At 51.6% G+C, this 11,793-nt stretch overlaps 1 protein-coding gene across 1 annotated transcript in view; it reads left to right on the plus strand.

Moving 5' to 3' along the window:
- Window positions 1-11,793, plus strand: part of AGRN (agrin) — a 377,914-nt gene that overhangs the window by 150,203 nt on the left and 215,918 nt on the right. The window contains exon 4 of the mRNA XM_015411659.1: window positions 11,150-11,197. Coding sequence (XP_015267145.1) covers window positions 11,150-11,197 — 48 coding nt within the window. The remainder of the gene's footprint in view (window positions 1-11,149; window positions 11,198-11,793) is intronic.

Here is an 11,793-nt window from a genome sequence, read left to right on the forward strand (position 1 = left end):
CTGAGCTGTTTCTCTCTTTTGGGGAGGGAGGAGACCAGTGTCTGGGAGAGCGAGGCAGCGAGAAAGGATGGAGCTACCTGCTGATGGGAGAGGGACAGCTCCCACCGGGGATGCGCCGAGAGGAAGCCCACAGCAGTGGCTCGGGGATGACAGAGGACAATAACCTTTCCTTCCTTCCTTTCCCACCACCCCGCACTGCTGGGGGCACAGGAAACTTGGCCGTGGGGGAGATGCTCCGGCGCTTTTGATTCCCGGCTTGTGCGGCGCTTGGACCCCTTCCATTGTCAGGACGCCGGACTCCCCCGGTCTTCACCTTTTGTTGCCGGTGCATTGGGAGGGGGGCAGGGAAGCATATATTTTCTACGCCGATCTCCGAGCGTGTACGTTTGGCTCTCCGGGAAGGTCCGGTGTGGCAGAAGGAGAAGGAGGTGGCGGTGGATTTGGAGGATCCCAGCTGATGCCAAATCGGGGGACGGAGTCACTGCAGCCCCCTCTTCGCCTGTCCCCGGGGAAGGGGGCCGAGGGGGGACACGGAGGAGAGCGGGAGGCTGGAGGCAGCTGCTGTCGAGGAAACTGCAGCTGAGCCCCCCCCCCCCCATGGACTTCAGCATTCTTTGGGAAGGGAAAGCAGAGCTTGGTCTTCTGGCTGAGCCCGGAGGTGACAGGAGAGTGTGTTCACCAGCTCTCGGGATTAAGTTTGAGGGTTATCTACGAGGGTCTGTTTCTCTTCTGCACCTCTCTTGCATAGACTCTCTCGTAGTCCGAGGAACGCATGGGCTGAAGCGACTCATTCCAGGAGCAGAGACCACCCGGCAACCGAGTTGACAGTTTAATAACGAGGGCCACGCCTTTTGAGAGCGACCGAAGACTCAATTAGTGCTCACCGTTCTTGGAGGGCTCTGCCTGTCGTCCCCATCCCCCCCCCCCCCCGCCACTATTATTCTTTCCACAGCTGCATGCAAGGAAAACCAGTCTTGAAATCCGGATTATAGTTCCTTTTTCCGGGAGAGCCGTGGCTAGCGGGAGTTGTTCCTTCTTAGGTCGGTCAACTGGGCTGCCTCCCTCTGATCTCGTGGTGGGCGTGGAGAGCATCTTGGGAGTTGGTGGGATTTGGGGGCTTCCTTTCGTCCCGTGGCAGAAACAGCTGGATTGGCTTGTCGATATGGGACCCTTGCGTCTGTGACTTGCTTGGAAAGGTGTGCGGAGTCCCCTGCGGAGCGGGCCATTGGTAGAACACTGATCCCTCTCGCCCCTGGAGTTTCTTCTCTTGGTTTCCAATGACAGCCTCAGGATGGGGCGTGCACCGTCAGAGCTTTCCTCCTGAAAACTGAGGGGCCCCCCGTGCACGCCGGCTGGGGGATGGCCGTGCCGGAGACCACTTAGCAAATTGCTGCTTTGGAAACAGGCGGGTGTGGGGGCGGGGCTTCTGCATGCCCGGAGGAACCGCTGCCCTGGATCTACCCGTGGGGGCCTGGGCCCCGGTCAGCGGCATGACCGCTTGCCAGTATCCTATGGGGCCAGGCTCCTTGGAGCGGGACCGGATGTACCAGCACAAAGTCTCCTTGGTGGTCCGCTACTTCATGATCCCTTGCAACATCTGTCTTATCCTCCTGGCCACCTCCACGCTCGGTTTTGCAGTCCTGCTTTTTCTCAACAACTGTAGGTGTCTCCCTTGGCACGTGGGTGGCTGTGGTGGTGGGAAAAATAGGCTGGGAGGTGGGGCAGATGGGAGGGGCTTAGGGCAAAGTGGGTGTGGCTTGAAGGGAGGTTTTTTTGTTAACCCCTTCTCTCACTTTTAGACTAATCGGGCAGCTGCGGTTCCACAAGGGCTTTGTATACTTGGCGCTTGCTTCTTTTTAAAAAACAAAATATATATCAATAATCGACATGCTTGCATACACAGCTGAGTTCTCCCATCTGGGTGCATTATGCAAATTATCTTCTATGTTCTGCAAATCCATGGAAGCAAGGAATTATGCAGGGAACTTAAGTCTTACCCAGTAGTCACACTGTTTAGGACTGCTGGTGGCTATGAGCTGTGATAGTGAATAGAACTTCCATGTGCAGAGGCAATATAACTTTGTATGTATTGGATGCTGGGGTGGGGGAAATGGGGAAGTGCTGTTGCTTCTGTACCCTGAGCTCCCTTGGGGCACCCAGCTGGACATGGTTAGAAACAAGATACTGGATTAGGTGGACCTTTGCTGTGATCCTGCAAAGCGGTTAGAATATCCTTATAAAGGTTTAGGTTTAGATGTCAAATATGGCTTTGTGTAGGTATTAGCTAAATGGAACCTCCATGTTCAAATGCAGTCTGTCTTTGAACCCCAGATACTGGGGACAAACAACTGGCCTGTCGCCTTGAGTGATCCTAAATTTTGCCCATGACCAAAGCTTCCTCTAAGCTGTGGAGTACCGTGAGCAAAAATTCTACTTTCTGAGCAACTGGCATTAAAGTTGTGAGCAAGCAATTTGGCTACTGCATAAATTAGTTTGCTTGGGAGCCATCCTTCCTGAGCTAAAACCAAAATCTGTGAGCCGGAGGCTAAAAAACTGTGAGCTAGATCACACTGGCTCAGCTTAGAGAGAACACTGTCCACGTCCTAGGGTTGGAGGAACAAAGTAGATCTAAAGAGATCCGGGATGTAATAAAAGTTAGTACTGCAGAGCGTGGAAGCTGTCTGAGTTTCACACAACCCTTTGTCATCCGATGATGAGCAATGCTGTGTAACTCCAGCAACAGCCTTGCGTTATTCTGCAGAATATCATTCAATCCGCTTTGCCATCTCGTACATGTCTGGCAACTTTAGACCCCAGGAGATGAGTCCTCTGTGACACAGCGAATGCATTTCAGGACTGAACAGATCTCGTTCAACTGTTGTTAAATCCCGGTTTGGAATCCCGGACAGAAACAAACCGCAGTTCGTTTCTAAAAGGCCTAGCTCAGCTGCTGTGAAAATGGCAGCTCTAAACCAGGAAGTCTTCAGTCTCACGGCATGAAGTGACAGAGAAAGGGAGGACACAAGCTAGAGGACTTCCTGACTCATTCTCATCGTGGACGTAACAGTGTTTTCTGTGTGTTTCTAGAGTACAGTCCCCGTGTTCTGTTGGAAACCATTTGGAGCAGAGAAATGGCAGGGAAGGTTCAAGCATTTCCCCTCCCTTCCGCCACTCCCAGTTTCCCCCTCCAAAAGCATCATGCCTTACAAGCACAGAAGGGTTGCCAGGCCTGGGTTGGGAAGTCTTGGAGATTCGGGGGTGGAGCCTGAGGAGGGGAGGGCAGGGTTTGGGGAGGGGAGGGACTTGATTGACACATGGAATTCACTGCCACAGGAGGTGGTGGCGGCTACAAGCATGGGCGGCTTCAAGAGGGAATTGAATCAGATTCAACAGATAAACATCTGGAGCAGAGGTCCATCAGTGGCTATTAGCCACGAGGCATAGATTGGAACTCTGGGGCAAGGGATGCTCTGTATTCTTGGTGCTGGGGGGGGCGGCAACAGTGGGAGGGCTTCTAGTGTCCTGGCCCCACTGCTGGACCTCCTGATGGCACCTGGTATTTTTGGCCACTGTGTCACACAGAGTGTTGGACTGGATGGGCCATTGGCCTGATCCAACAGTGGCTTCTCTTATGTTCTTATGTCTGGGGCAAGGGATGCTCTGTATTCTTGGTGCTGGGGGGGGCGGCAACAGTGGGAGGGCTTCTAGTGTCCTGGCCCCACTGCTGGACCTCCTGATGGCACCTGGTATTTTTGGCCACTGTGTCACACAGAGTGTTGGACTGGATGGGCCATTGGCCTGATCCAACAGTGGCTTCTCTTGTGTCCTTTTTATGTTCTTATCAGGATACAGTGCCCCAGAGTTTACCCTCCCAAGCAACCACTTCCTCCAACAGAAGAAATGTCAGAGACACTTTAGGCTGGTCCTGAATTAGGCAGGGGGTTGGGCTAGATGGTATGCCAACCTAGCAGTTCGAAAGCAAGAAATTGCAAGTAGATAAATAGGTACCACTTTGGTGGGAAGGTAACAGCATTCCGTGCGCCTCGGTGTTTAGTCATGCCAGCCACATGACCACGGAAACGTCTTCATTTGGCCATCCGTGCTCCCTGGCTGATGCGAAAGGTGCTCTCTGTCCCCCAGAAAGCAGTTATCCTGTGAACAAACCTCTCTGTGGTTTGAGGTGGGGCAGAGGTCGCACGCTTTGGTCTGAACAGCCCTTCCGCCTGCCTCTTCGAAAAGATAGCAAGTGGCACTCTTCTTCGTGTGCTTAGAAGACCCCCATCTCCATTCAGACGTCATGTGGCCTGTGGGTGGCATTGAAATTAGGGTCCTCTACCCTCTGTGCTCCCCGACTGCTGCGAAAGGTGCTCTCTGTCCCCCAGAAAGCAGTTATCCTGTGAACAAACGTCTCTGTGGTTTGAGGTGGGGCAGAGGTCGCACGCTTTGGTCTGAATAGCCCTTCCGCCTGCCTCTTCGAAAAGAAAGCAAACGGTACTCTTCGCGTGCTTAGAAGACCCGCGTCTTCATTCAGACTTCATGTGGTCTGTGGGTGGCATTGAAATTAGGGTCCTCTTCTGGCTCAGATTCGAGGTCCGCCCCAGGGGATGTGTGTCTCTCTCCTGAAGCTATTGCAGACGGCTCCTTGACTGTTTTCTGGTTTCTCTAAATCCCCAGGGGTGTAGCTTCTGCTCAATATAGAAAGTGGTGGGGTGTGGCTGAGAGGAGGAATGTGTAGGAGACATTTCTCTGGGGGCCCAGCTAAGATATGGGATGCTGTGTGTGTGTTTGTGTGTGCGTGTGGTTTGAGAGAGGCAGATGCGCCAACTTACAGCTGTAGCAGTGACTACAGCTTTGGAAGGGTTCACAGAATCATAGAATGTTAGAGTTGGAAGGGACCTTCCAGGTCATCTAGTCCAACCGCCCTGCACTGTGCAGGAGCATAGCCGAAATGTTCAACATGTTCATCCAGCCTCTACTTAAAAATGTCCAGCGAAGGAGCATCCACCGCCTCCCGAGGCAGTCTGTTCCACTGCTCAACCGCCAACTTACAGCTGTAGCAGTGACAACAGCTTTGGACGGTTTCACAGAATCATAGAATCATCGAATGTTAGAGTTGGAAGGGACCTTCCAGGTCATCTAGTCCAACCGCCCTGCACTCTGCAGGAGCATAGCCAAAAGACAGCCCTACAACATGTTCATCCAGCCTCCGCTTGAAAACATCCAGCGAAGGAGCCTCCACCGCCTCCCGAGGCAGTCTGTTCCACTGCTCAACCACTCTTACAGTTAGGAAGTTTCTCCTGATATTTAGCTGGTGACGACTTGGAATTTCCACCCATTCTAGTCTTGCAATCTGGAGATCTGCTCCATCTTCTACATGTAAAGGTAAAGGTTGAGGTTTCCCTTGCTCGAAAGCTAGTCGAGTCCGACTCTAGGGTTGCGGTGCTCATCTCAGTTTCAAAGCTGAAGAGCCAGCGCTGTCCGAAGACATTTCTGTGGTCATGTGGCCGGCATGACTAAACGCTGAGCCTGACGGAGCGCTGTTACCTTCCCACTGAGGCGGTACCTATTTATCTACTTGCAATTTCTTGCTTTCGAACTGGGAGATGCGGCAACTCAGGTCTTGAACTGCTGAACTACTGACCTACCGCAGCCTGCAGTTCAGCGTCTTAACCACTTGAGCCACCGCAGCTCCATCTTCTCCATGAGAGCCCTTCAAATACTTGAAGACTGCAATCCTGTCCCCTCTAAGCCTTCTCCTTTCCCAGGCTATACAGACCTGACTCTTTCAGCCTTTCCTCATGAGACTTGGATTCCAACCCTCTCACCATTGCCCTCTTCTGGACACGCTCGAGCTTGTCAGCATCCTTCCTAAAATGTGGATGCTGTTCAACGTGCATTGCGCGTACATTGCGCCATGTGAAAGCTCGTCTTGCATCGTACAACAGTGGGTGCAAGTTCACAGATAAGGTGGTGTGTGCTTTGTGTTGAGTTTTGAGTTCTTGTTGCCCTCCCCCCAACAGCCATGGTCATCCAAATCTTCCACTGGAAATGAAGCCCACAAATTCTTTGACCTGTATAAATTATGCAAATTCAATCTATGGCATGTATTTGCTTAATTCATTGCTGTATGCATTTTTAATTCTTCTGCGGTTGGTCGTGGGGAAAACCACCCCGTTATCACTGGAAATACCACCCGGCTTGATTATTGTAGGTCTCACCAGGTATTTCGCCTTTAGATATATATATATTTTACCCTCATGAGGACTAGAGCCTTGGTAAGATGGCTTAGTTGGTCTGCAGACTAGCAGTGTCTGGAACTGGAAGCATTGATCTTTTTGGTGTAGTGGTTAAGTGTGCGGACTCTAATCTGGAAGAACCGGGTTTGATTCCCCACTCCTCCACTTGCACCTGCTGGATGACCTTGGGCAAGCCATAGTCCTGGCACAGCTGTTCTTGAAAAAAGAGCAGTTTCTGTCAGAGTTCTCTCACAGGGTGTCTGTTGTGGGGAGGGAAAGGAGTTTGTAAGCCGCTCTGAGACTCCAAGTGAAGGGCGGGGTATAAATCCAATCTCCTCCTCTTCTTCTTCTTCTTCTTCTTCTTCTTCTTCTTCTTCTTCTTCTTCTTCTTCTTCTTCTTCTTCTTCTTCTTCTTCTTCTTCTTCTTCTTCTTCTTCTCTGTTCTGTCCTCTTAGCAAGGCTGCAGAGGTGTTACGTGGTTGTATTTTAGACTCATGCAGTATAACTATTAACATGGGAAATAACCCTTTTTCTGTCGCTCATAATCCTACATCGTGCCCCAGCATCGGTTGGTATATCCAGCGAAATCTAGCATCTCTGTTTTCCTGGGTTGTACCAGTTTGGGTTTCAAGTGAGAAAACCCGTGTTTGAGAAAGAAAAATGTCAACTCTGCCCAGGGTGATTCTGCCCAGCTTTCTCCTTGACATGGTGGCTTCAGGGACGGTCGTAGCCCATGGGCAACCGGGGCCGCTGACCCGGGCCCTGCACTTGGAGGGGTTCCAGCCCCCCACAGCCCTTCCCCCCAATGGGGACAAGAAGGGGGGGGGCGTCTGCTGTCCCTTGCACCAGCCCCATTCCGGGCTTGGGCAGCTGGATTCCAGCGGCAACTGTTGCTCCCGCATGCAGCGTTGCCAACCTCCAGGTGGCACCTGGAGACCTCCCGTTAGTGCAATTAATCTCCAGACAACCAGGATCAGTTCCCTGGGAGGAAATGGCTGCTTGGGGGGGAGGGCTCTATGACTTTATGCCCTGCTGGCGCCCCTCCCCAAACCCCGCCCTCCCCAGCAATGCTTCCTCTAAGCTGCAGAGTCCTGTGAGCAGAAATTCTACTTTGTGAGCGACTGGCATTCAAGTTGAGAGTGAGGGATTTGGCTACTGCACAAATTAGTTTGCTCTGTGAGCTAGCTCACACTGACTCGGCTTAGAGGGAACACTGCTCCCCAGGCTCCCCCCCCCCCCCCAAATCTCCAGGTACTCCCCAACTCGGAGCTGGCACGGGGTCAGGGCCAGTGTTCCCTCTAAGCTGAGTTAGTGTGAGCCAGCTCACAGTTTTTTAGCCTTCGGCTCACACATTTTTGTCCTAGCTCAGGGAGGATGGCTCCAGAGCAAACTAATTTATGTAGCAGCCAAATCGCTTGCTCACAACTTTAAAGTAGAATTTTTGCTCACAAGACTCCACAGCTTAGAGGGAGCATTGGTCAGAGCCTCTCTTCTCTTGGCCCCAGCAGAGGGCGGTCGGGGCAGTTATTCTGGGGCCCCATGCTGGACTTTCGCCCCAGGGCCCAGAGCCACTAAAAGCTCTCCCCAGGCCAGTTTTCTCTTTGCTAGCACACTGGCGGGGTGGAATCTCAGAATTGCTGGTTTCCTTGGATCTCTCAGTGGGCGCAATCCGGGGAACACTCAGCGTCTGATTCTGCTGAATAGATGAAGCCGGCTCTTAGATCTATTTTCCTCCCCGTTTTCCTTTGATTGGATGGCTCGGATCCTTTGTGGCGTGGAGCGCCCCCCCATTGCGCCTTGTGTGAGTGTGCGTCTCCCCCCCACCTCACCCCACCCCCTCTTGCTGGATAACAGGCAGCCGCATTTCACACTCGGGTCACCAATCAACTCAAACGGGTTTGATGGATCCGTGTCTGGGGAGGCCTTTGCGCGAAAGGTAATAAATAGTTTGATTTGCATCCCAGCTGGGGTCAGGGGGGGACCGTGATGGATTGGCTCGCCCAAGGCGCCGTGGAGGAAACTGCTGTGCCTCTTTTCTCCCAGTGCTAAAAGGGAAGGATGTCGAGTATTGCTTTTGTGGACATTCGGAAAGGCAGTAAACCATCCCTTTCCCAAATACACTATTTCCTTTCCTTCTCTGAATTGAAATCGCTTGCAGCTCATGTGCTCCGACACCTGAAAAGGGATGCCTTTAGACTGTGGAAGAGTGACCTACTTTCTGGGGAGCCTGCCCTTGTGTTTCAGCACGAGTTCCTGTTTCCAGACTGAGCAGTCAATCATGCAGAGACGCAACGGGCAGCCTCCTTCTGCTGGATCGCTGGATCACCCGCGATTTGATGCAGAGGTGGAGGAGAATCGCATTGTACTTCTTCTCCAGTTTGGCAGGCCTGAGGGCAGGGTCTGTTTCTACGGATGGACTCTCGCCATCTCGGTGTATTGGATTTTTGATTGACGTGAGCTGCTTTGGGAGGTTGTTTTCCCCCCACTGAAAAGCAGGATAAAAACAAATCAATAACCCCCCCCCTTTTTTTTGAAGGCTCCTTGGAAGAAGGCCAGGGCAGGGCACTATGCAGGCAGACATGCGGCAGGCCCCCGTTCCACTGAAATCACTCAGATTGACTTTGGAGTCCATTATATATAAGTAGTATCAGGCTAAGTTCTTGACAGGCAGAGGTACTGGAGTTCGTCTTATTTTGGCAATGGTTTTAAAACACCCGGGCCTAGTCGAAAGTTTCAAACTTCTTTATTCTGTATGAAAATGAATGATGCAGAATAGAGAGGGATGAACCTTTCCTTATTTCGGGCAGATTTCCGACGTCTCTGTGAATAGGAAAGACCCCCCCAGTTTTAAAGACCCCCCTCCGAGATAAGGAACAAAGTCTTTTGCAAAACACCCCCTTCCTAGTTTGGCTCAGCCCGACCCTGGAAACCCCTAGTCAAACTCTCACTAGGTTTGCCTGAACTGATATCTTGTTCTGCAAGCTTTGGCCCCCTCTTGAAATAGGGGGTTACCAATAATGGCCTACCATACAGGGCTGTTGTAAAGAGCACAGGTGATGAATGTGAGCATTGTAAGGAGGCAGATTTGGACCAGGGAGCTCAGAGTTCAAATCTGCGCTCAGTCACGAAGCTTATTGGGTGACCTGGAACTTCTTATTCTCCCTTAGGCTAACCTACCTCACAGGGGTGGTGTGAGGGGGGAAATGGGATGAATGGGGTGAAGGATGCAGGGCGCAGGTGTATTACATCCTTGAAGGGAGGAATAGCGAGTTGTTCAGCCGGCCCAAGTGCCCTTTGCCAACGCAGCAGCAGTTGTGACACGATGGAGAAGGGGGGAGAATCTCTTCCTGTCTGCGCCACCCCTGCGGAGCCCAGACTGGGCGGTGGCGGCGGCATGGGTCCAGGAGGTACCTATGGGCGCAAGGCAGGCCCAGTGCCTCTTCCAGTGTGGCTGTAGTCTACTACTGGGATAGATCCAGAGGAGTCAGCCGTGTAAGTCTGTTGCTGCAAAATATTAAAAAGCCCAGTAGCATCTTTAAGACTAAGAAACTTTATTGTAGAGTCCAGCAGCACCTTTAAGGCCAACAAAAGTTTATTCAGGGTATGAGCTCTCGTGTGCAAGGCACACTTTTTCAAATATTTTCAAAAATAGAGTGCCACTGGACTCTAAATTTGTTCTACGGCTTCAGACCAACACAGCTGACTGGCTGGATCAAACTTTATTGTAGCAGTTTAGTGTAGTGGTTAAATGTGCGGCCTCTAATCTGGGAGAACTGGGTTTGATTCCCCACTCCTCCACTTGCACCTGCTGGGTGACCTTGGGCAAGCCATAGTTCTGGCACAGCTGTTCTTGAAAAAAGAGCAGTTTCTGTCAGAGCTCTCTCAGCCCCACCTACCCCACAGGGTGGGGAGGGGAAGGGAAAGGAGTTTGTAAGCCGCTCTGAGACACCTTTGGGAAGTGAAGGGCGGAGTATAAATCCAATCTCCTCCTCCTCCTCCTCCTCCTCTTCTTCTTCTTCCTCTTCTTCTTCTTCTTCTGCTACAATAAAGTTCGTTAGTCTTAAAGGTGCTACTGGGCTTTTTACTGTTCTACTATTGTGGTGACTCTTGGTTTTCTTGGTTGTAGGGTTCCCAACTACAGCCTGCGAAATTCCTGGCGATTCGGGCCTGGTGCCTGTGTAGGGGGGAATTTGGAGAGGGATTTCACCTGAAATTTATGCGGGTCTGTCACAGAGATCGCTCTCTGAAGCTTGCTGTTTCCTCCAGGGGGACTGATCTCTGTTACCTGGAGTCCATTTATAATTCCAGGAGAACTCTAGGCCTCACCTGGAGGCTGGCAACTCTGCTTGGGTGGTGGAATCGCCCTGTGAAGCGAGATTGCTTCCGATTTGTTCTGAGCTGGGTAGCACCCTTCCAGATTAGGGTGGGGTAGGTCATAAATTATTATTTTTTTAATAAAGACAGTATGCAAATACAGAACAATGTTGGAGGAGCTTCTTAATCAAGGGAAGAAGAGAAATGCAACAAAAAGCACGGGTGGCAGCGTCAGGCTCGGGATGGGGGGTTGGAGAAAGACCGCACCGAAGAGCAAACTGTGCCGTCTCCTCTGTATTCATAAGCTCCCGATTTAATGGGCATTTACCTGGCTTATTGGGGAAGCCTGCCCTTCCCTTTGAAAACGATGATGAGGAAATATGCCTTGACCTTTCCTGTTTGGATTCTCTAAGCTCCTCGGCTGAAAAGCTCTCATTTGAAAATTTGGCAAATGTAGCTCTGCTCGGAGGAGGCCGTGCTGGAACTCCGGGGGGGGGGAGGGGAGTGTATCTGTGGGAATGGAATGGCTGCACCTGGGGGGGGGAGTGTTCTCAGGTTCCTCTTCTCCCTAAATTGTTTTTTCCCCCCTTTGTTTACAGACAAACCGGGCAACTACTTCCCTCAACCTCTGCCGACCCCGCAGGATGGTAAGTGGCAAGCGATCCAGATCGTATTCCCGTTTCCCGGGAAGCCGATCTGGCGGATTCTCGGATACCTTACCGGAGGAGTGCCTCCTTGACCCAGTGATCCATTTCCACAGCCGCCGCCTCCCCTCCCCACAGAGCGACTCTCTAGCTCACAATGCACAAAAACGCTTTGCTTGAAGCCGCTTTTTCTTTTTGTGCCAAGCCGAAGGGAAATAGTTCTCATTAATCATTGTAATAAATTATTACAAAGTCTACACAGCTATGTATTCGTTTCAGCGGGTGGCTGTGTTGGCCTGCCGTAGAACCATTAGATTCGAGTCCGAGTCCGGTAGCACCTTGGAAACAAACAAGATTTTAGGGGTATGAGATGTCAAGGGTTCAGCGGGTGGCTGTGTTGGCCTGCAGTAGACCCATTAGATTCGAGTCCGGTAGCACCTTGGAAACCAACAAGATTTTAGGGGTATGAGATGTCAAGAGTCCAAGCTCATGCCCCAAACATTTTTTGTTGGTATTTTTGCATTTGTGTGTGTGTGTGTGCCCCTGCCTTGAACTCATGGCGACCTCTGGAAACTCCAGAGAGCCAGTTTGGTGTAGTG

This window comes from Gekko japonicus, unplaced genomic scaffold (assembly GCF_001447785.1).
Source record: "Gekko japonicus isolate JY-2015 unplaced genomic scaffold, Gekko_japonicus_V1.1 scaffold76, whole genome shotgun sequence".
Classification (NCBI taxonomy): Eukaryota; Metazoa; Chordata; class Lepidosauria; order Squamata; family Gekkonidae; genus Gekko; species Gekko japonicus.